Source organism: Pomacea canaliculata, linkage group LG14, assembly GCF_003073045.1.
Source record: "Pomacea canaliculata isolate SZHN2017 linkage group LG14, ASM307304v1, whole genome shotgun sequence".
Classification (NCBI taxonomy): domain Eukaryota; kingdom Metazoa; phylum Mollusca; class Gastropoda; order Architaenioglossa; family Ampullariidae; genus Pomacea; species Pomacea canaliculata.
Genome location: NC_037603.1, coordinates 17,338,084 through 17,364,853, shown reverse-complemented (window position 1 = coordinate 17,364,853; position 26,770 = coordinate 17,338,084). Strand labels below are relative to the sequence as shown.

Below are 26,770 nucleotides of genomic sequence, written 5' to 3'. Positions count from 1 at the left end.
GCATTCAATTTGTCAAGCTTGTCAGGGTGGGTTCCGACCTAAGCTTGTGATCTACAGACTGTCAGTCACTGCATCTCCTTCAGGTCCACAACCTTTGTAAATACTTGTATTTTGTATGAAAATGATGAAACAATTTTTTTCTACAAAAAAATTAACATCCCTTTATTTTCTGGAAATTCTTTTAATGCAGTTTGAATTAATTTTGAATTTTAAATTCTTCATTACTAAAACTTTATAATCCAACTTAGAAAGTACCTTACACAATCTGACTTTGGCTCAAACATAAGCATGGCCACATGATCTCAGCATGAATCTTCCTTTGTCTGAATAATGCAGGTACTCATTTTCTTCACTATGTCTGTACACAAATTCACAAGTTCAGGCCATTTTATTTCTTTCGTCCACCTCTCTCCTTCATTTGCAGCTGCACAGATGCGCCGTTGACAAAGTTGTAAAATGCAAGTGTGTTGGAGTCCTTAACAAAAATACCCTGAAAAAAAACAAACCATACTGTTAATCTGGGGTGCAGTTAATAAAACACAATTTTACTTAAAGATCAGAAATATTACAAAAGTCATTTTCAATTCATATACAGCACTTCTGTTATCATTTTTACGTGATGTAAATAGTATTGTGTATAATCTTAAAATGCAGATGTCACAAATGAAGTGCCCCTTGTCTTAGCTGCAGAAAAAATAGTTAATTGTAATAACCTTATTAATGGGATATATCCTGAAAAATGGCTTGTGTCAAATCAGCTTTTTAAAAAAGACTAGCACAATACACAAACTGACCAATTTAAAGTACAATTTGCAATTTGTAAGAAAAACAGTCCAGCACATGAAACAAAGTAAGACCATGCTATCCATCAATAAGCTGACATGGCCAACTACTTGAAAAACTTCCAGATCTTTTACACAGGCAAGATGGAGAGACTTGCTGTGAGAAAAGAAAGTTTACATTTGGCCCCTAGAAATTGACTTCCTGTACCACTTTCAGTACCATGCCATGGACAGAAATAGATTGGTCTGAAAATAGGTCTCTCAATTACACAAGTGGATATATACTGATTTCAAGTCATCTTTTGAACATTTACACAGAACTGGTCTGCTTTCGTGGCATAGAAGAAATCATCCTCAGATGCAGAAAGTGAGCTTCTATACATAGGAGTTATCAAGACCCAAAGAGGAAGACCTAAATACTAGTATCAAGTTCAATATTGAAGAGAATAGGGGAGAGAAGGCTATGGTAAGATATGTATTTTTCCCTTTCCCGAGAGTCAAGGATCATTGTTTCAGTTTTGCGCAGTGCCGGCAACTAAGGCTGCATCATACTGAGAGAAGAATATGTTACTTTAAAAGGGTGAAAACCAAGACTATCAGATGATACAATAACAATTCCACAAATAAAGTAAACCAAAATAAGAAAAAATATAATACTAAAGAACAAACCTCATACTGCAATTTCTGTTTACCAGCAGGCATGCCCAGAGATTCATTGAGCTTGGCCTTCAGCACGGAGATCTGCAACAAATTAAAGGACACATGCTGTTGTTCAAAGACATCTTGTTGTGTCCACCAAACAATTTTTTCTAATCATGACACAATTAGGTCACACTCATTTATTTTTTTTTTTTTTGTATCTGCACAGGCAATTGGTCAAAAGGATGTAATCTTGCATTTGTTTAATACTCAAAAATATCTTTTTTAAGCTGAAAGTCTTTGCCTAGCTCATAAACATCTCATCCATGTAGAGCTTTAGCTTTGAATTTATCTTAAGACAACAAACATCATGAAGACTTAGGATGTTTTCTAATTATGGAGTAAAATAAAATCTTAACATTCAAATTGTATTAGTGCTATATAATATTTTAAAGTTCAATAAAAGTAGAGACACTATTCAGATGCAGAAAAACTCATCTAAACCATTACTTGTCGATAAAGGACTGAGGGATGTGCTTGTGCACAAAAAAGACTTACGGTATCAGTAAGAGGAAGAGTGTATTCCAGAGTTTGACCATTAAGCTTCCATTCAGGTTTGTCCACCACATTGGGTATAACCACTTTAACTGTAACAGGGCCCTGCCAGAAAAAAAGACATTTAACAATAGAACTCAATAGTAATATTAATTTCAAACATCTTAGCATCCCAAATGCAGCAAGTTTGGTTATTTGGAGGTCAGGTTGCAGTGTTGCTTGGCTCACCACTTAACAGGGACCAAGCATAAGCGAATCAAACACTTATTAACATTTCCAAATAAATCTGTGATTAATTCTTTTCTGAATGAATAATGACGCGCAGACTGCCATCAAAACTGGACTTGGTGAATTAGCTAAAAATGAGCAGAAAATCAATTCCTTTTGTTAATCAGGCAAAGTAAAACTTTACATCTCACAGTTAAGCCTTAATATCTTTAAAAATGAAAAAATAGCCGACACTGGAGTGGACTAAGAGCTATCTAAAAATAAAACTACTGGCAAACACTCCAGATGCTGGAAAAGAAATTAAAACATGTAAAACAGTAAGAGACACACCAAAGACAAACAAGTGGGGGTTCACCTCATTAAAGGTGGGAATGCTTTGTATAAGTGTGTCCCATCCTAAGCACTACTTGCATCCACCTTGTGGCCTTTCAGAAAGACAAGGATGGAATGTACTCTGGCCCAGACTGCCCCAGTAGCATAGCCACATGAACTGAAAACAGGCTGTGAGAATAGTTGGATGACTGCAGTGACTGCAATTGACCAATGGCCTGGTCCACTCCAACATTGCTTGAAATGTCAGAATGGCCAGGGGCCAAAATGAAGACAATGTCCTTGTTGCAGCAAAGAAGATTTGTAAGAATAGTATGAAACTGGACCATGATAGGGTGCTCAAAACAATAGAAAGAAGAGCTTGAAAAGCAGATAACAAGTCTGAAAATTCTGCTCCGAAGATCGGTGAACATGCTACAAGGCTAGCAAGATGGCATGAAGTCCCACACAGAAGACTGAGCAACCATTTGTAAGACAGGCTGAAGATGCCTGTTGCAGCTTGATGATAGAAACTGCTGCCAGAGCTACAGATCCATCATGTAAGAAATTTGGAGCCCTCCATAAAGTTAGAATACAATCCACAATAGTCAAGGTTGGTTGGTTATGTTTTACACAGTGCTATATCACGGCAACATAAAGTAACTTTACCTCAAAAATATTTAGGAGCAAATAATAATCGCAATATGTTGAATTTGTATAGCGCTTTTTCCCCTCACCATTATAGGCAGGCTCAAAGCGCATACCAAAAAAAAAAATCACACAACTGATACAACCACAAAGTCATAATCAATAAAAGACAACACAAGAAGCAAGAATACTGTAAAAGAATGAGTAAAGTGTTAAAAAGAGTGTTGTGGCCCAGAAGGCCACCATCAAATCAAAACCCAAAACTATCAGAATATAAAAAAGCTTAAATCTTATGGTAGAGCCCTGTCCCTCTTAAAAATGTAAAAATAGCTTCCAAAAGAGTCTGCTGTTAAAAAAAAAACTGCTGGCGGCCAATCTGCCTTAGTCGCCATGATAGTCAAATAGAACTTACAGAAGGCACTGGTGAAAAAGGTCGCTAGCATCGCCTTTTTTTAAAAAATAAGATTAAGATGAATCTCACGAACAGGAAGAGTCTAAGGTGTGGTAGTACAGATCTGGGACAAATGCTAACAACTGTTTATCAGCAAATAATTATGTCAAATCCAAGTAGCTGGACATAGTGAATAAAAGATATCCAAGAACACAAGCTTGATACATCTCACATTTCAAAGGAACAGGCAAAGATAATGTGCCTACAACAACTGGGTGCAAACAGTCAGGTAGGATCAGAATCAGAGCAAAACAATTCCAGAAAGACCAAAAGTAACATGGCACTGGAGAAGGATGTATCAAGTATCCAGTGTCTCAAACACAGCCAACAGATCCAGCACTGACAGTAAGATGATGTGATCTATGTTCCAAGCAAATAAGTCATTCATCACTTGCCATATCTGTGGAATGATTTTCCCAGGAAGCTGACTAAAATGATAAATTATGGCAGGAAAATTTCGGCCCTATGCTTCTCGAAGAGTAACAAGGAATAAACTATGGCCAGAAAAATGGTTCGGAAGCTGGACCAGCACAACCTTTTGAAGTACCACTGATTGGGCACAATTAGTCCACTAGGACTGGAAAGAGTTCAAAACATTGCCAGAGATCAAAAGTAATGTGAAGGTGCTGGAGAAGGATTCTGTGCTATACAAGCATCTTAACTGTTATCAGTATTAACATCAAACAAAAAACTTAAAAAATCAAAAAGGTTAATCAAGTGGGTGCTGGAAGCAAAGGTGGATTTATTCTACCTTTCAAAATTCTTCAGGAGCATGTTCAATATTTTTAAAAAAAGTTAAAATCTCTATATAAAAATTAAGATAAAGACATGACAACAATAACAATACCTTATTCTTTTGAAGAAAGACATCTTCTGGGATAAGATTGTCTTCTGTTTTTTGTTTTTTGCTAGGCGGTTCCTCACTGGGTGGTGGTGGCTGAGCTGGAGCCACTGGAGGCTGGTGACCAATGACACCCGGGGGCCCAGGACGCATCCCCAAAGGAGGCTGAACAGGAGGCATGGGCGGTTGCATTCCTTTGGGATACAAAAGTTCATCTTGATGTAATTAAAATAAAATCCACATATTCTAAAATAAAATGACTTAGGACAAAATAAGAGTAAGGACTGGACTTACTGTTTTAATTAAGCAAAATCAGGTCTGGGACCAGTTGAAAAACACATTTTGAATTTTAAACACACTTAGGATTTTAATGTATTTGGTCAAAACAAATCTGTAGAAAGATCCTATATTGAACACAACACAATGAAAATCACAGATCACCATGTGATTTGACAGCAACTTGACCACTGCTAAAAGACATCCACTACAATAAGTAGTGACTTGACCATTGTGGGCAAAGTAAGACCCATGGGCCAGATGGAGCCCAAGGTCTAGATCAGACCTGGGCAAGCCCACCCGTCAGTATATATACTATATATATAGAGTATTGGGTAAAACTGATTTAACTATATTGGTCCGGCCCTCTAAAACCATCCCAATTTCTCATGCGGCCCCTTGGGAAAATTAATTGCCCACCCCTGGTCTAGATGGTAGAAATTCTTATGCAAAATATCATGGTAATATATGCACATAAATTATGAGTTAAAGCTTGCAAATAAAAACTTTAATGCATGCTGACTGGTGAGCATTCAAAAGGTCTTAGAGTCTCTAACTTTACTTTCTTTAAATTGTGAATTGTCATTAGTGATTTCAATCTCTTCAATAATCTTGTGATATGCGCGTGTTGAAAATCCAAACCACTGGAACAATTCATTGTACTTTTATTTCATCATAGTTGTTTGACTGTCAACACCTCAAGTTCTCAAGCTGCCTCTGATAACCATGATCCTAGCTTTCAAAACTGTTTAGCCAGCTCTAAGCTGTTTAAAATTCAGAATAGAAAATCTTTCTTAAAACAATGCTGAAAAGTCCATGCAATGTTTTTCAGTGGCTTAGATGTGGTTTTCTACAAACACTCCGATATTCGCTTTTACAAAACAGTTTTGAGATTCAGACGTGCAACTAGACCATGAAATCCTCTTTACAGAAGTATAGATATTGTTTCTTAAAGCTGAGAAAAGAGAAGATTCAACAGTGTTTGTTTCACTCATGGAGAGTGTGCTGGCATTTTAATCACTGGTATGGCAGTATCACCCACAAGCAGAAAGTCTTAATCAATTAGGTGTTGCATGCAGCTAGCAGAACTAATGACTGAGACCTGCCTTCTTCAGGGATGCTGTATCCCCAGAGCAATTTGCAAGGAATGTAAGATAATATCCAATGTTACATCCAGCCAAGGTTAGTACAGATATATCAAGGCAAGAGTATCCCATCTATGGAACAGTCTATACTAATGCAACAGCCTCGCTGAACTCCACTGTGTCACAAATCGAACGAATACTATCTCAGGGCATAGCATTGGAAAACTTGAGTTCCGCTTACAGGGTCGGGGTCCAGGGGCCGACGTACCCCTGGTGGGGTGTAGGGGCAAAACCCCTACTGGGGGGTCAGCTGAAAGATTTTCAGTTTTTGAAGCATTAATTTCACCCTTTTCCTGCAACGTTTTGCAAATATTTTCATTCACAATAACATTAACAAGACACACACACACATGTATACCAAACATAAATCCATTGGGACCAATGAAACACACACACACAAATTATACTTATATAATTATTTACTTGGCTGTCAATAAAACTAGCAGGAATTGTCACAATATCAGCTTGCGTTGGTTTTTTTTTCTATGCACTGTCAAAACTAAAGAATGAAGACAGCTTTGTTTGCTTCTTTGGTTTGTCTGCGACAACTGTCACAATGTTCAACTACTTGGTCAGCGTTTTGAATATCCTCCCCAGCACCCTTCTGGCTGCTGACAACATTCACTCCTTGGTTAGCATCTTCATTATCCTTGACACTTTACTAGGCTGTCAATAAAACTAGCAGGAATTGTCACAATATCAGTTTGCATTGTTTTCTTTTCTATGCACAGTCAAATCTAAAGAATGAAGACAGCTTTGCTTGCTTCTTTGGTTTGTCTGCGACAACTGCCACATCAACTAATTGGTCAGATATATCCTCCCCAGCATCCTCCTGGCTGTTGACAACATTATCCTTGACAGCATCTGCTTTCTGGCCGTTGACAACCCTTTCTTGGTCAGGATTGTCATTCTGGCTGTTTGTTTTCTGCTTCTTGCTAGATTTTCTTTCGAGCACTGCTTCATCCAGTATTTTCCTTTTTCTTTTGCTTTAGACGGCAGTTTCTGATCAGGTTCCAAGCCCATTTCATGGCAAAGTTTGTTCCTGGTTTCCTGGTTTGTGGCTTTTCTTTCTTCATTGTCAATCCAAGCATTCCTCATGTTCTCAACTAGCTGCTTGCTCACAGGTTCTTTGATGGGGTCTGCCTTAGCAAAGTACTCCACTGCTGTTTTCTTGGCTGTAGCCAGTCTTGACTTCACAGTCTGCATGGCCATGTATGTGTCAACATCCATGTTGGTCTTTTCCTTGGACAGGATCTTTCCCATCTCGCTGAAGGTGGATTCCACAATTGGGCCATGGAAGCAACTGAGCAAGGCTTTTGCTGCTGCACACAGGAGAGGAAACCTTACCCTAAGAAAAGATAATAGATTTATCTGATTACAAGTTCATGTTAAGATAAACGTCCTAAGATAAAATTGTTTCAACTGAAAGTTGCAACTAAGAGTTAAAGTCTATTCAAACTTACAATCTAAATTACTTACCAGGCAGATGATTGTTCTCTGATCGGCAGATTATTTTCTCCTTGTGAGAAGATGTGTCACAATGGACTTTGATGGCAGTGAACCCTTTATTCCCGTAGGCTACTTCTTTTCTGCATACATCACAATATGCCTTGCCCAAAGCTGCGAGTTTTTTAATGCAATGATCGTAGCACAAGATCATAATCTTGGTCTGTTTTCCTTTCTTCCCCTCCTTTTCCGACACGGTAACACTGTATTCTTTTTCAAGCCATTCCCAATTCCACGAATAACGGGAACCCTTATCGCTGAATAGCTCACCGCGCCGTACGATGTCAGATCTTGCCATCGTCGAACGTACCACAAGCCAACACGTGTGGCGCGCAAAGGAAGTAACACAAAATGCAAGAATCGGAGACCGTTTGGGAACCGGAGACCGTTTGAGTACAAAATGTGCTACTGACGAGGCGAGCGCGATCGGCGTACGCTACTTCGAAATCGGCGTAAGTCAGAAGTCAAGTCGGCGTAAATGCGCCGAACGGCGTACAATGCTATGCCCTGCTATCTCCTTGACTATAGGTATTTAAAACTGTGGGTGGTGCAAATATGACGTGCACATGCCTGCTGCATGTTTTCCGGTAACTACAAGTTATGTGATTATCAAGAAAGTGGTGGCCATCATTAAGTCACATTCCTTGTGCAATGTCACTTAGCAAATAAATTTTTTTTCTTCATATTAAGCTTCAACAAATCAACATGGATATAAAATTTATCGAGACCCTCCCAGTCATAAATGTTTTACCACAGACATACCCATCATGGGGTTCATTCCCATAGGGTGCATTGGTGCTGGTCCAGGCATCATGATCAGCCCTTGTGGCATGCCAACTGGACGTGCCATTGCCTGCATGGGAGGAGGTGGAGGGCGAGACACTGGAGGTGCAGGAGGAGGTGGAACTGGTCTGGTGACAGGTGGGGGAGGTGCAGGAGCAGTAGTTACTGGAGGAGGAGGTGGAAGTGGAACTGGTGGACCCTTAGGCATTGCTGGCCCTATTTTCTCTTTCTCTTCATCTGGTCTGAAACAAGAAGGAATCTTTAAACCAACTAAGTTATTATTAAATATGAAAACTTGTGAGCACTACTGTGGACAAACAGGAGCAATCCTGGCTCCTGAAGGAAATGCCGATTTCACTGTATTGTTGTTGGACATTCATTCTGTAGGTCTAACCACAAGTAGAAACTGTACACTTACGAGAAGGAACAACAATTGGCAGTAAACGCAAAAGACAATCAGACCTAGTTCTGATCTTCTGCAAGGATTTTATAGGATTCCTTTGTGGGTCATTATTCTTTCAAAATACTTTCATGGCTTAATGTATATTACATATATACTCAAGCCAAGACGTTCACTTGCTGATGTAGAACTTATTTCTTGCTTTGTGCTTTATTGCAGTGTGCTGTGAACCCAATGATTTTGAGCATTAGGTGCTGTCATTTGCAACATACTGGTATTTACAGAAAACATCATTTGTAAAATCCATTTTTTGAGTCACTTCCTGTGACTGCTCTCTTAAAAATCTGTGTACCACTACGGAAATAAGATACTCTATCGCAAATCAGTAACAAGTGATAGTTTATCAGGAATTTTAACTGACCACTTCAAACCTTCAAATGAATATAATGTCATGCCAAAAAGAAAAATGCAATGCAAAAATCCACTTAGGAAAAATTACTGGCATATCTCTTTATACTTTATAGGGTGGAACAAAGGAACCAACTGAAAATACCACACACTAGTGCACACGAGTTCTTTTTAAGTTTACTTCAAAATAGATTTGGGGAATTTTACAATAAATATTTATGTCTTGCTACACTTCTAAATTAAAAATGTAATGTACATGTAAGGTAACTCACACAAGACCCTTGGTTTTATGAATGGTTGCAATCTGTTCCTCAATTGATATGTTCTCACGAGCTCGTTGTGACACCTTTTCCATGGAAGCAGTATGACCATCCCACACCACCTTGGTTGCTTTCTTGTCTTCTTCACCAATCTAAAGAAAGAATACAAGAAACAAAAAAGATCCTCAAGTACTTCATTTAAGCCTATTTAAACATAATTTTATGCTACAATAGCAACAAAATGTGATTTTGGAGAATGATCTGATCACAACAAAATACTGAGTTCTAAATTCTTGGCAACTCTGCGCCAATTATGAAATGCAACTCTTTAAACATCAGGAGTTTTGCCTGCATATTTGATAGATATCTTTTCTGCAACGTCACAATGCTCCTACTGCTTGTGTTTTCAATATATGCAGATGCTCAAAACTCCTGCATCACACATATAACAAATCCCACAAATCCCAATGCTACATTCTACAAACCTTTCAGCAACTATAAGCTTAATGCCATGCCTGAGTCCGGATCAGTCATCACACAAACACTTCATAAGATACTCTTCCCTGTCCATCCCGTAACATTATACTTAGCAGTGTGTTCATACAGTGATAAGGGGTTATGAAAAAGCACATTTATTTCAATGCTTAAGGTACTGTCAATGTACAACAGCAATATAATCTGACAAAAATAGCAATGACTTTGATGTGGGTGATCATTAATAAACAGTAATATGACAAAGATGTTTTTCTTGATCAAACATTACTAAAGCAAAAAGGTGCTTTTATTACAATCATCTCAAATCTTAACTTTAGAAGACATTATGACATTAATACCGATTAACCCTCAAAATCTAAAATGTTTAAATATTCAGACACTTGCCTTTTTACCAATCTGTGTCTCTTCAGTGCCCACACCAAAGATGTCTGTACGTCGTTCAGCCAGCTGTCTCAGACTTATGTCAATATCAGAACCAGCAGCTATTACTTCCTCCTGTTCCTGTTTTTCAGCCATGCTGCGCTGGCGATCCTCCATCCACTTTGGATCAAGTAGCCCTGCAATTTGCATAAAGTATAAATATGAAAAAACTTTCTTTTTTACATTTTTCAGGATTCCACAAGTCTTTTAAAGAATGCAAAACTTTTTGCTGTCTAAATATGCACAAGTTCACCAATGTAAATTATCAGCTGGACAAAGACAAAATGTAGTCTCTGTGTTAAAAACTTCAAAAATATCTTGGAAAAGATTCAATGAATATTATTGTACCCCAGCTTACTGCAGACAACTCTGAATGAGAAGCATGCAAGGATGATGGTTACAAAAATCCTAGAGAATATGCTAGCAAAAATAAAATGTTTTGAATTGCAACAGTTTCAAGGTCACAACAATGGCATTAAAATGTGTAGGAGTTATAATTTCATATTATTATTCCATTACTTTTTTTTTGGTGGGGTAGTCTCCTGTTTTCTTGCCTGCGTATGGGTGTACACATAAAGTGTAATTCTTCAATTGTTTTTCTTCTCTTTTCTCATTTTCATCTACATGTGATTAAACTTCTTATTTGTACCGTTCATATCGTCTTTGTTGTGGTCTACGTTCATCAAAGGTTCGATAGCATCATAGGTATATCGTGTCTCGCCTCTGGCTGAGTGAGTGGGTGTGTGTTCATGCCGGCTACGTGAGCGGTTGCAAGCGTGCATCTGGCAACGCTGGGGGCGATCCGCGACAATGATCAACATTACAAAGAAGGAACTTTTCTTTTTTTTTGCCTTGAGACTATACATTTTACATTTTAAAATCTTAATGTACATTAATTTCTCCTTAGAATGTCACAATTTTTACTAAATTCTAATAACATTTGGCTAAGATACTGCTTTTTAAATGTGCACAAAGTTTTGCTGGCCTTTGTTGCTTAATTGCAAAAATCTTTCTTTCCAAGTGTAAAATGATGCCAAAAATGGTCTAGGTCTTATAAATGCAACTACAGTGAACTTTCTTGTTTGTAAAAATTAATGCAAGATGCATTATTTGAGATGTTATCAGTAACTGTAAACGGTTAAAGAAAGTCAACAAGAATTCAACTTGCAAGTCTTTGTCACAAACAGCGGTTGCATTGTTTGGAGAAATAAAACTATTTTCTTTATCTTGATGCATTCTCTTCACCGGAGACAACAAAAGAGTCATCTTAAAATGTTTCAGATCAGGACAGAATTGGACATTTTTGACTGGATCTTAACTGAAATCAAAATAAGTGCCACTCACAACCTACATGCTCACATTATGGAAGCAAAAAGATGGGAAACTATGTGGTCCTTTGTGTCATCTTCCTCTTTGTTTTACACACATATTATTTTTATAAATGTTACTTGAGTACAATTACATCAATTTTTCATCATTTTTAAGTACTCCTAAAATAAAAAAATAACTTTAAACGTAAAGTTTTAAAATAAACTGAGTGTTATTACCATAGTGGAAGGGGGGGGGGGGTTTGAAGGGAGTAGCCACATTCAGTCTTGTATTTTCAAAATCAAGGGCATTGTATAGTGAGAGTTAACCTGATATCTGCAGAATCCACATGAATTTTCATGCGTCACTCTAAAAGTCAAAATAAACTATATCTATACTAAATATACAGACAACACATATATAAACTATATACTTCTTGGCAGCATGATGAAGCCAAGAAATATTAAATAAAAGAATACTTACCAATCCTCATATGATCCTGCACTTTGCTTGTTGGAATCTTTTCTTTTGTGATTGGGGAGATCATGTACATATCTGGTGCCTCTTCCTGTGGTACAGTTCTTGCTGTAAAGTTAATAAAATGACAGGGTAAAGTCACCATCAGAAAAAGAAGCAAGAATCCAAGGCGCAGAGTTCACACCTTTCTAACAATCAGATAAAACCATTAATTCAACTGTGGTGGTGTTTTCCCTCTTTGAAACTGGTGGAGACAAGAATGCAGCCACACTCTTCCAATAGTTTGCATTGCACAAATAAGAGTTGATGCAACCACCTACAGCTGAAGTTATTATGCAGTGCAGCTTTTTCCTAAAGTGATTCCGAAATGGTGTTCACAATTTTACAAATTAATCTGACAATCAGTGAAAAGCAACTACCTTATCTGTAGCTTTAGGCTAAAGTTTATAAATCATTTGCAACAAGTTTCTTTTCCTTTATCATTACTTAAAGCAACTGCTCAGACTGTATTTGACCATCCCATAATATCAGCCAGTCAAACAAATAAATCAGAGCAGGCCTATTATGTCTATGTCCTTCATTAGTTGATATCTTCCCAAAGCCTTACCATCTGACCTCTGCCAGCCCCACAGAATACCACCAGTATCTTTCTAGCTAATGTGTGAGTTATTAAACTGATTTTAAGTTTATGTGTTTGCCAACCTGTTGTTTATTGGAGTAATTTTACCCTCTATAAGTGTTGAAGTTATATGTGATAGTAATAATTATTGGGAAAGACTGCATAATATCAAGCTGATCACGCCACCTTTAGGATTGTAGTCTCTTCGGATAATCACTTGGTCAGGAGTGGGTGGGAGAGGTGGAGCCTCAGTAGGTGGAGGTGGTGGTGGGGGTGGAGGGGCAGGTGCCTGAGCTACTTTTGGCCGAGATGAAACTACCTGAGGCCTGTCATCTTCTTCATCAGAGTCTTCTTCCATATCCTGGAAAAGAAAAGTTCTCACTTTGATGTTTCTGACCTGTAATTATAATTCTGATTTTGCATTCAAATGATGTTGCTTTTACAATTCAAAATCAGTGAATCCTGCAATAGGAAAATAGGTACACTTAACCTATTTTCATTTAATTTAAATTTACAATTTTTATTTTTCTTTCATTCTTTCACGAATATCATTTTGTGTATGATGCATTTGCATGTATGCAATTTACAGATGGACATCTGCAGCTGTCAAAACATGTATCAACCCAAATCTTGGTGGTTGTTTTTTTTTCCTTGTTACTCCTCAAGGAGCATAGGGCCATAACACAAATCTTATGTAACCCACTTAAATGCTATGGCTATTGTTACTTTAAGCCATGCTTCTCCTGTATCAATCATTCCCAGCTCTGCTTAAAGGGTAAAACTGGATTATCTGATAAACAGTTTCTACATCATTCTCCCCCATTTTTTTAAAAATTCCATTAATTTTGATGAATGCCAAAAAGCTCAACTTTTAACTGATATTGCATGAGGATCTTTCTCTGCACTGCTTTATTAGAAGCATAAACTCTGCAATATGCGAGGACTTTCTGAAAGTAATGCTAAAAGCAAGATGGCTGGTTGTGTTTTATGTCATGCTAACAATGAAGGCTATATCACAGCGACAAAAAGTAAACTTATTTTTAAAAGTTTAGGGACAAATCCCCTAAGTGATATAACAACAAAATCTTAATCAATGAAAGCCAACACAAGAGTACCCTCTTGTGTTTATTTCTTTACCTGATCATCTTTTTTTCTTAGTGTACTGCATTCTAACAGTTACAATGTACAATGTACTTACATAAAAGTATGAGGCCCAGTGCATATGTTTTAAATGCATTAATGTCATATGCAGTTCATACCTGAGGCTCTACATCATCAGAATGAGGTGCATGTTTAGGTGGTGGAGGTAATGAAGGCAGCATATGACCCTCATCTCTTCCACCTTCATCCTCCTCTTCTTCCTCATCAGACTCCACCTCCATCTCCACTGCATCGTCCATCTGAAAGTAAAGTTATTTAAATATGCCAATGGTCAGTGTTCACATGCTTAGCCTTAACCATTTGACTGCTATAATAATAATATATGTTGAATTTGTATAGCGCTTTTCCCCCACCATTATAGGCAGGCTCAAAGCACATATTAAAAAGAAAAAGAAAAGAAAAAAGAAAAAAAAACCACACTCATAATGAGAATGGATAAAAACAGTTGTAGAGTCACTGTAGATGTGTTTTGGTGCCCTCTGAGATGGTAACGCCACTACTGTTATTATTCAGATATTTTTTTTGTGGAACAATCCTAGGCACAGCTCGACCCTTGAACTGTTCACGAGAATAGGAAAATCTCGTCAGGCCTTGCAATGGTCGAATCTCTTCAGTTTCCGAAGGTAGGAATCGCAAGTGTTGTACCACTGTTGACAGACATAGAAATAATTCCATTCTGGCAAAGTGTCTCACCAAAACAGATGCGCCGACTCATAGAGAAGAAAATGAACTTTTTGGATTGCCACAGTTTGCTATCCTCTCCTATGAGACGTTCAGGTCGGGATCTGTCGGTTGGGGATGACTAAAGTGCTTTTAGGGATTGTGTATCCACCAAACTCCATGTCCTATGAAGAGGCATACAGCAAACGTCATGGAGCAGTGTTGATGTAGCAAAGAACTTCCATTATGACAGCCTCCATGTAAACTAACTGGGGTCTGTCTTGTATGCTGGGCGCTCGCTCTGTTCCAATAGCGCTGTGGATCTCCTTGTAGCACTTGTCCCGCATGCCCGGGTGTTGAAGGAAATAAACCTGAGTCCAGCAGATAATTTTACAGCCCGTGTCCATGCCGCCTAGAAAGTTGTCGAAGACTACCTTAAGGAGATTAGCATCTTTAAATTAAATTTTATAGTCTCACACTTGTGGTAAAATTGTTTAAAAAGTCAACCGAGCAATGTCTTCTGCCACCTGCTGCTCAACCCTCTTTGACCGTGCTCCTGTCTGCTGCAGTTAATTTCCTACTATTCATTTCCTACTTCTCAATACCTCCAGAAATGGTGCAACATCACCACCGTCTGTCTCACTGCTGTTGTCAGAACTTTCTTCATTTTCTTTTAATTTTGTCTGATCAAAATCGTGATCACCATTGTTGTCATCAGAATGAAAAACACTGTCATTACTTTCACTATCATCTCATTCATGATCCAGGGAATCCATCCATTGTAGATCGTCCGAATTACTGTTGTGACTCAGTGCTGCTGGAAAACTCTAGAGGAGGAGGGTCGCTCTATTTACAGCCCAATAAAATGCCAATGAAACCAAGCATGGCATTAGAGCCAGTGCTATAAATCCCATATCTGCCGACCTTAAGTGGGCACGCAAATGTATATGCGTTTGCCGACCAAATATTCAGTCAGAAGAAGCCAAAGGGTTAAGGCAACACTTTTCATATGGCAACAGAAAGTGAATGCTTTCAAAAAAAAAGATAAAAACCAATTTATTAATTTGGAATATTTATCAAAAACAGGAAAATATATTAATGGATTTCCTGCCATATTATTATAGTCACAATTCAAAAATCTTTTTTTTTCCTATCATAAAGACATAGGTTTAACCAGGTCTATAATTCTTAAATCCACAGCTGAAAATAAATAAATTTTCAGTTCACAAGATGGGAACACTAAGAAGCTTTTCTGCCTACAAATATAAATTTATCAACATTTATCTGTTTACTTTTCATGTACCCCAGCAAGGTCTGTACTGTTCATATGAGATTGTGCATGCACATGTACGTCAAAATATACATGAAATATGGTCACAAGATATTTTAACATTTTACTGTACTGTTATTCATTTTTTCAATACTCCAGAATGTTGACTGATAACACTTATTTCTTTTTTATTCTACACACTGAACAATTAAAAATCTGCAATAAACATTATAAATGATAGGAAAAAACTTATAAACAATAACAGTACATTCTTAGTAAAGCAACAAAGATTATGATTTAGCTATTAATTTCTACCAAATTTGTATTATAAACCTAGAAAAACTAATAATGAAAAAGAAAAACATACAGCAATCTCCCCCTTCTCATATCTTTCCTGTGTCAAGATACGTGCTCCTACTTCACTCGGGGTGGTAGGTGGAGGCAAGTTACCTGGAAACAAAAAAAAAAATCAATCCTCACTAATTTTATATCTTCTTCAGCATGACTAGGTCGGTTGGTTGTTTGAGTTTTATGCTTTGCCAGCAAATAAGACTATATCAGTGTCGCAGTACTAATTTTTCCTTTTATCACACTGTGCACACATGCCCACAAGTATTTCTCCGTACGACACTTTCATATGACAAATAAGTTCTTACCCGACTCATTAGGCTGGAAGTCTACTGTTTCTACCACAACAAAGTCATGCCAGTCAATCTGCGCATAAGCCACTGCAACATATACATAAAAGCTAGCAATGATTTTTATCTTCATTTAAATGATCACTAAATCATGTAAACTATTTTTTTTTTTCAGTAAAATGACTTCTCAGCTTCATTAGCTTTTCCCTGAAATTTTATCACTTCTTCCAAGGACTCATGATGAAAATGAATAGAATGCAAGTCTGAATGAACACCAATTCCTCAAAGGAAAAAGCAAGCTAAAACATATTAGGCTTAAATGATACAAACCGAGGGTCTAAAATAATATACAAGCACAGTTTTAGACACAGTTATAAGTAGACACTCATTTTGGAACCAGACATTTGTGTCTAAAACACAGCTCTGAGGTTGTTCAAATAGTTAGCATATTCTTTCCCAAAGCTACAGGTCCATTACAAAGGACCATTTTACTTTGGATTGCTGGATCAATAGGATTCAAACCCAAAAGACTTTAAAGATGGATCCATGCCCACCATTATCAATGTAATGTGTAAAATTAGGGTTGTCATTTTATCAAATTAAAGTTCTCCATGAATGACTCTTATGAAAGTACACTAAAACAAAACAAGTTTAGATACAAATTTCCAGTGAACAGGTTACAGTGAAAATGTGGCATCATTAATCCAGTGAATGAATTCTAGAAAGAATTATTGGCACAACAGCAAGTTCTTTCTTCAGCAAAGACTGCCATATCCAACAAGCAGTTGTCACAATGGCACTCCATGGGACCATTTGTTAGTTTATTTTTTGTCATACCTGTCTTCTCCACTTTACTCAGCTCTTCCTTGCTAAACTTATGATTGAAATTGTATGATATTACCCCCATAATCATAATGCCAGTGTTTCAACAACCCCACTTATGAGGCTCAAACATTTTAAAGTGAACTCGTCCACTTGCCAAATTAGTGACATCAACAACACAAAATGGCAGCCTACTAAGAGCAGTGTTTTAGACATGATTATGATTGTTTTGCAACCTGAAAATTTTAAGCAAAAAATATTTGGAACGTCAATATCTACCATTTGTGCACAACTTATTATTTGGCTTGCTTTTCCCATTAATTACCTCTTTCTTTCTCAAGTGCATCTTCCTCCTTCTTCCTTTCCCTTTCTTGAAATTTCAACCACTCCACACGGTAACGCACTTGCTCAAGTATCTTTACACAAATAAAAAAAAAATATCTGAAAGTTTCCAAGAGAAACATAATACAAAATTTTACAGGCATGCTTATAATTTTTTATAATGTATTCTCACCAATAAAACAGGAAGATGAAATCCCTAAGTTGTATCACCAAGATGGACACTTCATAAGACAATTTTGTACAAAATGACAAAAACTTTTTGATAACTTAGGTGCTTTAAACAACATTTAAAAGCGGAAAAATCCTACAAGCTCATTAAAGAATTTCAAACCTGATGACAGTGACATAATTTACAAATTTACATGCCTGGTACTTTTAAATTTTGTGCAAATTTTGTTAGTAGTCATTATTTTAAGGCTCTTCTTTATGAATACAAGCAGCTCTTTAAATAACATATAAATATATTATTAAATGAAAACAGAAGAATTAGACTAACCAACATACTGCTAAAACTGACCTCTTTGTACCCCTGTGACTCCTTCCCAAGACTTTCCTTCAGATTTTTGGGTGGAATCAAAATCTGTAATAGAGAAAGACTGCAATATAACTAACACCTTATTAACAGCGCTGACAGAGGCTAACTGTTGTGTGAGAAAGAGACACCATGATAACTTTACAAAATTGTATGTCTGATCATCCTGTACAGTACCTGCTCCCTATCGCCCAAAATAGGCAAGAGTGGTGGGCTCTACCAGCTGCCATCTCTATCCATGTGTTCCCCCCAAGAACAGGTTCCGCTCATGAGACAACAGACTATCAAAATTTCCTTATTCTCTTGGCATCTTAAGTCCATTTCCAATTTTTCATTACTTTCCCACACTTTCAAAACTCTATATAAACCATGGAGATTGGAACATGTACAAAATTAAACTGACATTTTGATTTCTGTATTCAAGTGAAATTTTGATGTTTAAAGCCTTCTTTAATGAGCATAATAAACTTAAATCAAACAGTCATTAACTGGCATCATTATGCCTTCTAATCCTATAGTGTCATACCTTAGTGTACTGTTCCACTAATTTTGTGAAGTAACTGAACAAGCTGTGCTGAGGCCGCAAGAAGTCAAACAGATAATTACGCTGTTCACGCTGCATCACTGTTGTTAGGAACTGGCGACCATTTCGTGCCACAAACTGGGCAGTCAATTTTACAACATCCCTATAAATATATAAAATACAGCAACAGTAAACCACTCAAAAATAGCACCATTTTATTTATCTCTTTCACAATAGCTTTGCTTTCTTTGAACTATTTGGTGATATGAATCAAAACTAGTGTGGTTAACTAAACTGATGTCAGATTTGTTATATCCCCTTCCCTACTAAAGAAAAATAACAAACACAAACAATTTAACCAATTAAAATCTACCTTAAAATAAAATGTTCAATGAACAATCACAAATTCTCAAGGATACTTCTACCAAATTCTCAAGGATACTTCTACCAAATTCTCAAGGATACTTCTACCAAATTCTCAAGGATACTTCCAAAGAATAATCTAAGCTCACAGTTCATATGCTGAAATTGATGGAGGATCAGCAACAAACTCAAATTCTGGAGGGGGGTCCTTTGGAACAAAAACCTCTGGGATCTTGACTGGTTCTTGTGGGCGCTGATGCTGAAAAAGAATCTGAAAAAATACAAAGGCAAAGAATGCTTACAGCATACTGTTCACAAGATTTACTCAATATCAGATACACATCTTATACTGGACACAGTTTTATTATTGTGGTCTATTATTTAAAAATTGTCATTTGTTTATTCTTTTACAGTTCATATGTTATATGATATTAAGGTGATTATTCTGAAAGCCAAGCCAACAACTTGACAGTTAGACCCAATACCCACAAGTCTTCTTGAGTCCCTAGATATTTTACTTCCATTACAAACATTGTAAATGTCAGCTTGTCATCAGGTGTTTTCTAATCTGTGTTTAAAAATGGCCTGGTGAAGCCACTTCTTAAAAAATCCATGCTTGATGTCAATGTGTTGAACAATTATCACCCACTTTCCAACTTGTCTTTTCTCTCCAAGATCATAGAGAAAGTAGTTTTGACACAGCTTTGGACCTACTTACAAGAGCACCAGCCCATCCCCCATGCTCAGTCACCATATAGACCTTTTCACAGTACTGAAACTAATTAAAGTGACCACTGACATATTATCTACCCTTGACAGTGGTGATGTTTCTGCCTTAACTCTACTGGACCTGTCTGTATCATTTGACACCATCAACCACTCTCTTCTCCTTCATAGACTACACACTCTCTACATGATTTCTAGACCTGTACTAGCGTGGTTCAACTCCTATCTCTTTCAGCCAGCCCTGTAAACAGATGTCACTTGCAGAGAAAGAACAGCATGCCCGAGTAAGAGCTGAACCCAGGACAGCCAACCTTCAGTGTATTGGTGACAGGCATTAACCGTTACGCCTGCACACCATGGATGCATCAAGGTGTTTCTCTCAGGTGGAATCTGTTTTTCCTAGGACATCATGGTGCCAGAGACCACTTGCAAATCGGTTCAAAACTTTCACTACTAGTATCTACAATCGTTTAATTGTCTTCTTGTATTTCTTCCTCAGGCTTACCAAGTCAATTCCTCATACTATCCCCTCTCCTTGTCATTCAGAATTTTATTTTCAGTCCTAAGTCCATCATGAGATTTTTCTTTCCTCAAATCCATGAAAAATGGTTGGATTTTAAGGAAGACACAAGGTGCAGGTTACCTTGGTGGTCATGCTTTGCTAATAACTTTAATTGCTGTCAAGTATCCTTACCTCCCTCTCTCAAACACATTCTTTCATAGCGCTAAACACTTTTTAGTTTTAAAAAAAAAAACTGCAAGTTATTTCTCCTAAATTTTGATAGGACTATCTAAGAAGTTAAATTTGTAGTGGTTTGCCCTACTATCCTCTCTTGGCTACAACCCATTTGGCATATTGTGATATACTATACTGTTTCCACATTATTCTGTATTCTATGATGAAGTTTTGTAGAAGGAAAATAAAACAATGCTCTGAAACTTTCTTATACATACCTTTGGAACAGCTGGTTCCTGACCTGGAAAAAAAAATTACGGCATAAGTGACATTTAAAAACTTTGCAAATAAAAATATAATAAATATTATATAGAAAAAATCTGCAATAATCTACATTTGAAAATGTTACAAACTAGAGGAGCACACTACACAGCTACCACTAAGGCATAACTTTACCTCTGCTGTGTTCCACTGTGTCTCCCTATGTTAAAGGAGAAGATGATGACAACTCCCATCTCCCACTCCAATGTAAAACAACATTCAGAAAATCTGCATCTCTTCAGCCATAGTATACCTCTATATTGTTGACTTCATAATGTCAATTTCGAAATAGCTCAAGTGTTTCTGACTTCCTACAAAAGACTCATGCCAATTACTTTCTTTAATAAAATGACCATGCTACTTTATCTTAAAACGCAAGCTGTTACATGTAAATACTTGATGAAATAAAATGTAGGAAAACCAGAAAATGTGGCCATACACCTACACTTTCAGAAAAAACAAACCATATTTCTATTTCAAAATGTAAATCGCTGTAAAGATAATAAGAAAGCTACCTGCTTATTACAGGTAAAAGGAATGAATTTTATCCCAAATATCTGTCCCCATTTGTGTGAAAGCATCTGCATTTATAAGATTGTTTTGTGAGCCAAGAGTGTTTCAAGATGGGAGGTGTTTGTTGGTCAGATATTTTCTTATACTTGAATTCTTATTAAATAAAATAATGAAGAATTTTCTACAACCCTCTTGCGTTCAAAAACTTTGCAGATTAACCTTCATTCAAGTAGGTGAAACAAAAAAAGTTTTATACAGAATAAAACAAACAGTGAAAGAAACGCTCTTTAAAATTTTGTGTTATGATAGTTTTTATGGATGTTTAGGTTTATATTTGAGGACTATGCACTTTCACATCAACAGCACAATTTGTTATCATATCAACCTATTCAGTATCTGATTTACAGGGCTGGTAGTGATGCAGCCTTAAACAAAGGAGGAAATCCAATTAAAAAGGATAAGGCTTCTACAAATTCAAATCACTCAAAAATTCCAGTCAGGAAAACTTTACTTGTTCTGTCTTTTTTTTAATGTGAAAACTGTACAAACGCTGAAAAATTCTGCAAACCTTTCCCCTCTCTAAACTCCTTGACTTTATGTTGATAGTAAGCATGGTAAGCATCAGCTGGATTTAAGAAGTTGAACTTCGAGTTGTTAATCTCATTTTGTCGTATTCTGTTTTCAAATTCTGGTCCATTCCTTGCAACAAAGCTTGCAGTTTTATCAACAATATCTATTGCAGTGTTAAAGAAAAAAATGTACATTTCACACTGCAAAGTGGACAGTAGTTGCAAGCATTTCAAATATAAGCTACACATCTTGACTAAAAATTAAAAGCCCTCAGCACATTTCCCTTGCCAGTAATCTCAATGCACATCACAAAAATGGCACTAGCACTCAAAGCTACAATAGGAAAGAAAAACACAAAAAGAAAATGACCACTAGCTATTTCAGGTATTCACAAAAGACATGGGTTGTAAAGCCAACCTTGAAAGCTTCAGAGGTTATTCTAGGATTTTTTAAAGAAAGGCATGGGCCTTCTCCGTGGAAAACACTAGGCCCATTGAAACAAACATATTTTCACTATTTTTACCGCTTTTACTTACATATATATATATACACACACAACAAAATGCGGTCCAAAATACTCAATCACACAAAACTGAAGATTACTGATCTCCAATATTTGCTTGATTTGATTAACTCAAATTTCATAATAAATGACTTTTGGCTACAGCAAAAGATCGTGTTGCCCTGAAGATTAATAAGTGCTGGACACTGTACATTGAAAAAAAAAATAGAGATAACATATATATTTTAAAGAGTAAGAGAGAAAGCGTGTGAAAGCAGTGCCAGCTAAGATTAACGGGAGTCCACTGCCATGCATTTACTTAACAATATTCAAGCCACTTATAAAAACTATAAATTAATAAACCGTTTCAAAAGTGCTTTAGACTTAATCTTTCTTACGACAAGACTGTACATCTCATCATCATCCACTGCTATCCAGCTTTGTTTGTCAACGAGATACATCCGTTCGGTAATCACACTTATTAACCATCTTCATAAGGATACTTCGCACTTCTGGAGGTGGATAAATAATGCCAATTATTGGTTTACTCAATGTCGCTTCTTCCTGTTTAGGCTCTTCTTCAGGCTTTTCGATTACATCTAACGACGGCATTGTTGGGATGACAAAACGCCAATCTAGTATGGCTGATTTAAGAGGGAACTAACTCTCATGAAAATACTGTTTCAAAACCGAACAACAAAATTTTTTTTCATTTGTCCATTTTGATAAATCCATTTATTTGATGTGTATAATATTCTGCATATTTGCATCTGTGTGTTACTATTTATTAAATTTGGAAAATAATATATAACACTACTCTCGCGAGAAAATGCGTGAAGTCGATAATCTTTGTTTGTACAGTAACTGAGGACGCTTTACCAGCAAAGCAGAAAACTGTTTTTCCGCGTTAATTAGAAATGCCTCACTTTGTGTAAGTATGACTTTGATTTTTGGTTAGAAATAGTTAGAAGGAAATTTTTCAGCATATACTTTACACTCCAAATGGTGTGCTGTCGCTGCTGCGTGTATAGAGCCGTGATAGGTATTTAAAAGTAACCACAAAAAAAAATTGAAGCAATGCAATACAAATAGATGTAAAGGATTAGAAAAATTATATTTTAAGTCAATCATTTCAGCCCAGCTTTAATGTAGGTGGGCATAGGCGTAATGACACTTTCTACAAACCGGAGAAAGAGACTGTAGGATTAGGAGTCGGATTACGATTAAGGATATATATATATAGTGGTTGGGCTAGGGCTAGATCGAGTTATCTTTGGTTCAGAGTGTGCGTCATGACGTCCATAACAACCTGTGTCAATGTCTGATGTGCGCATCCAAAGTTAAGTTGTTCCTACAATTCAGAAAAGAGTAATATTTGCGAATAAGACAGAGTAGTATAGTAGTAGTAATGGGATTTGCAGATAACATGGATTTGTCAGCATGGCACTAACAAAGAACTGCAAGATCTCACCAACAGCAATAAGAAATGGAGACCAGCACTGAAAAGAGCAAAGTTATGATTAATGGTAGTGGCAAAGCAGAGATCTATATGAACTGGGTACAGCTTGAAGACGTAAGCAGGTTCAAGTACTTATAGGAGCCACCCTCACCATGGATGGCAACTCCATGCCAGATGTCTTTATCAGGATCACAACAGCAGCAGTGGCAATGGCTAGACTGGATAGGATCTGGCATAGTCATAAAATAAGGTTCACTACCAAGTACAAGCTATAGATATCCCTGGTAGTGCCAATCCTACTCTACAAATGTGACACGTGGACTCTGCTTGCCGAAACAGAAAGGAGAATCCAGACATTTGCAAATAAGTGCCTGAGATAGAGGCTGCTCCAGGTCTCATACAAAGAACCGATTTTGTATGAAACAAGGTTGCCTCATTTATAGGACACCAGAAACCTCGACTTTCGACAGTCAGGTGATGTAAGATGGTCTTTCTTTGGCCATGTGATCCATTATAACAAATTGTTGAAGCCATGGTGGCAAAAGAAAGAGCTAGATTACGAACGCCTAAGACTGGACTGGTCATCCTGTACAGGACCTGCTCACCATCACCCAAAATAGGCAAGAGTGGCGGGCCCTTTTTCTGCCATGTCTTTTCATGTGCTTCCCCACCCCACCCCCAACGACAGGTGCTAGTCAAGGGATGACTGACTAGTGATGGAATTTATGTAGCACATTTTCCCACACAGAGATGAGCTCTTTGCATTTTACAAGACACAAGGGACAGTAGGTAATGCTGCAGTATGACTGAAAAGGGTATCCTAGTCAGACAAACATCAATACAAACATGCTAAGTAAAAATGAAGGAATGCAGAGAGGAGAAAGTGGAGAATGTTACTTTGGGTAGTAGGGACTATTATGTAGTATTCTTGTTACCTAGGTCTCCCCTGATTCTTCTTCCTTCAGAGAGTGGAGTCATAAGTTCTTAAATCTAAATATTTGTTTATTCTACAAGTAAATTACTCACACATCTTTGTACCCTCTTCCCTAATATCAATCGCTTCTTTAAAAATGGACACCAAATCACCTTGGCATATTCTAAATGTGGGTACACAAGTGCTTTGTCAGCATTTGACACCATCAACCACTCTCTTCTCCTTCATAGACTACACACTCTCGACAGGATTTCTGGACATCAGTAGCGTGGTTCAACTCCTATCTCACTGATAGGACCCAGGCTGTTTGTTGCTGGTCAAACATCTCACCCTGCTCCACTTTCTTATGACATCCCTCAAGGCACAATACTCGGCCCAGTTCTGTTTATTCTGTAAATAAAGCCACTTTCATCTTGCATCAAGTCTCACAAGGTTTCTCATCAATCATATGCTGATGATACACAGCTGCAACTGCAGACATGACTCTTGATAAACAAGTTACAGCTGTCTCTTGTAAGCTGTCCATCTTTAGTTCTTGCTCTTATGGGCTAAGAGCATACTCCTTAGGAGTGTGAGTATGCGCTTTACAAATTTTGCATTTATTATTAATTATTATTATTATCCCCATATGTTTGAGTCCCAAGTGCTACTACTAATAATGTGTTTTTATATACAGCCACCCAAGATAATTGTTATCAAATGGTTTAATATATATATAAAACAATTTAGTACTGTATTAGCACAAAGTAGTAATATAGCAATTTGTTCTCAAAACTTGTCTTTTATTTACAGAAACTTGAAAAATGCCAAAGAGGTTACAAAGCTATTGGAGCATGAAAATCATAAGATGGAGGAAAGGCTAAAGGAGTTGAAGACAGCTATGGAAAGGGAAAAAGAGGAAAGAGAGTATGTTGCTGTTTAACATGGTGGAGATTTTTATGTTCATGTACAATACAAATTAGGCTACTGTCAAATCTCGCTACTATGCCACCTACCGGGATCGAGCAAAAGTGGCATAGTAGCGAGAGTGGCATAGTAGTGAGGGTTCGTAAAAAAGGCTTTATTTGCTCAAGTTACCCCTCAGTCCAAAGCTCTCAAGAATCGTCTGCTGGCACTAGCTTTCTCCTCTCATTCTCCCCCTCACCTCTTCATCCTCCACTCCTCGCAACCACATCCGCCTACCTGCATCCTGTCGCTAGTCGACCCTCTCCTGCTCTCCCTGTCACAGCTAGGGCTGTCACCCGGCCAGCGACTACCCCCCATCGCCAGCCTCCACCCTCCCTGTGTGCGTGCTATGTTCCATCCCACCTAACTGCGATGCCCCACACTACCATACAGTATAATAATCAAGCACTGCGCGGAATTTCACAACTTGTGCCTTTTAACAGTCATACAAAAGTGGCATAGTAGCGAGAGTAGGTATTGGCATAGTAAATTTTTTTTGCATTGAATTTATAGTCAGGACCGAGAAAAAGTGGCATCATACCGAGTGGCATAGTAGCGGGGTGGCATAGTAGCGAGATTTGACTGTATATGGCAAATATTTTAGAGAAAAACCATCAGTTTAATAGCATTTTTTAAGTATTCGGACAGAGATAGATATACAATGCATTTGTAGTTGTGGATCTATAATTTTCCAAAAATGTAAATGCCAAAGAGCTTGAGCCAAAATTTTACTTAGTGATGATGATGACACTTTTCTATTGATTTATTTGAGTTGAGTAAAGAATAGGTAATACCAACAACAACAAAAACCACACACACACACATTTATAGAGATAAAAGCTTTGAGTTTTACTTAATCTTGTGATAGAAATAAAATATTTTTAAGTGCTTTGTTTATATTATTTGTAGACTAAGCTCTAAAATGTGAATTAAGATAGTAATTAATTAAGGCTCTAATTTAGTTATCCAGTAATTTAGTTATCTAATAGTACCGCATTTACTGAGCTTTTGTACATTTTGTACAGCAGTTCAACAACCCTCTTTTATGTTGAATTTTTTTATCAAATGCAACTGCCCCAGGTTCCTTCAGATGATGAAGTTATTGGAATAGATCCCAGTGATGCTATAAATGTTTTTCTATTAGAATGTGGCGGTTAAGAGATGTTTAACTGTGCTCCTACCTGGTCTTCTGCTAGCTGTTACTTCCCTATCATGTTGATGTGATTATGTAATACTTTTATCATAACTTTGCTTGGGTTCTGA

General features: G+C 37.2%; 2 protein-coding genes across 5 annotated transcripts in view; one reads left to right on the top strand and one right to left on the bottom strand.

The window, feature by feature from the left end:
* Window positions 1-161: 161 nt before the first annotated feature.
* Window positions 162-22,828, bottom strand: LOC112555266 (splicing factor 3A subunit 1-like). Its single transcript, XM_025223590.1, has 19 exons — window positions 22,673-22,828; window positions 21,666-21,830; window positions 20,542-20,564; window positions 19,011-19,132; window positions 18,502-18,661; window positions 17,961-18,023; window positions 17,427-17,517; window positions 16,298-16,369; window positions 16,009-16,091; window positions 13,810-13,950; window positions 12,737-12,911; window positions 11,938-12,039; window positions 10,111-10,283; window positions 9,244-9,383; window positions 8,143-8,405; window positions 4,460-4,647; window positions 1,980-2,081; window positions 1,452-1,523; window positions 162-490 (listed from the first exon to the last, which is right to left on the bottom strand). The coding sequence occupies exons 1-19, from the start codon at window positions 22,779-22,781 to the stop codon at window positions 389-391; spliced, it is 2,346 nt and encodes a 781-aa protein (XP_025079375.1). The 5' UTR covers window positions 22,782-22,828; the 3' UTR covers window positions 162-388.
* Window positions 22,829-22,973: 145 nt separating this feature from the next.
* Window positions 22,974-26,770, top strand: part of LOC112555265 — a 38,298-nt gene continuing 34,501 nt past the window's right edge. For all 4 annotated transcript variants that reach the window (XM_025223589.1, XM_025223588.1, XM_025223587.1 and 1 more), the window contains exons 1-2: window positions 22,974-23,100; window positions 25,355-25,468. In XM_025223589.1, coding sequence (XP_025079374.1) covers window positions 23,087-23,100; window positions 25,355-25,468 — 128 coding nt within the window. In that variant the 5' untranslated portion in view covers window positions 22,974-23,086. The remainder of the gene's footprint in view (window positions 23,101-25,354; window positions 25,469-26,770) is intronic.

Excerpts from the sequence above, each read along its gene's own strand:
- LOC112555266 (XM_025223590.1), bottom strand. The coding sequence starts at position 22,781 with ATGCCGTCGTTAGATGTAATCGAAAAGCCTGAAGAAGAGCCTAAACAG. Across the intron at positions 9,384-10,110 it reads AGACACAGATTGGTAAAAAG|ATTGGTGAAGAAGACAAGAA; the intron begins GCAAGTGTCTGA and ends TTCTTTCTTTAG. Across the intron at positions 4,648-8,142 it reads GGGAATGAACCCCATGATGG|GAATGCAACCGCCCATGCCT; the intron begins GTATGTCTGTGG and ends TGTATCCCAAAG.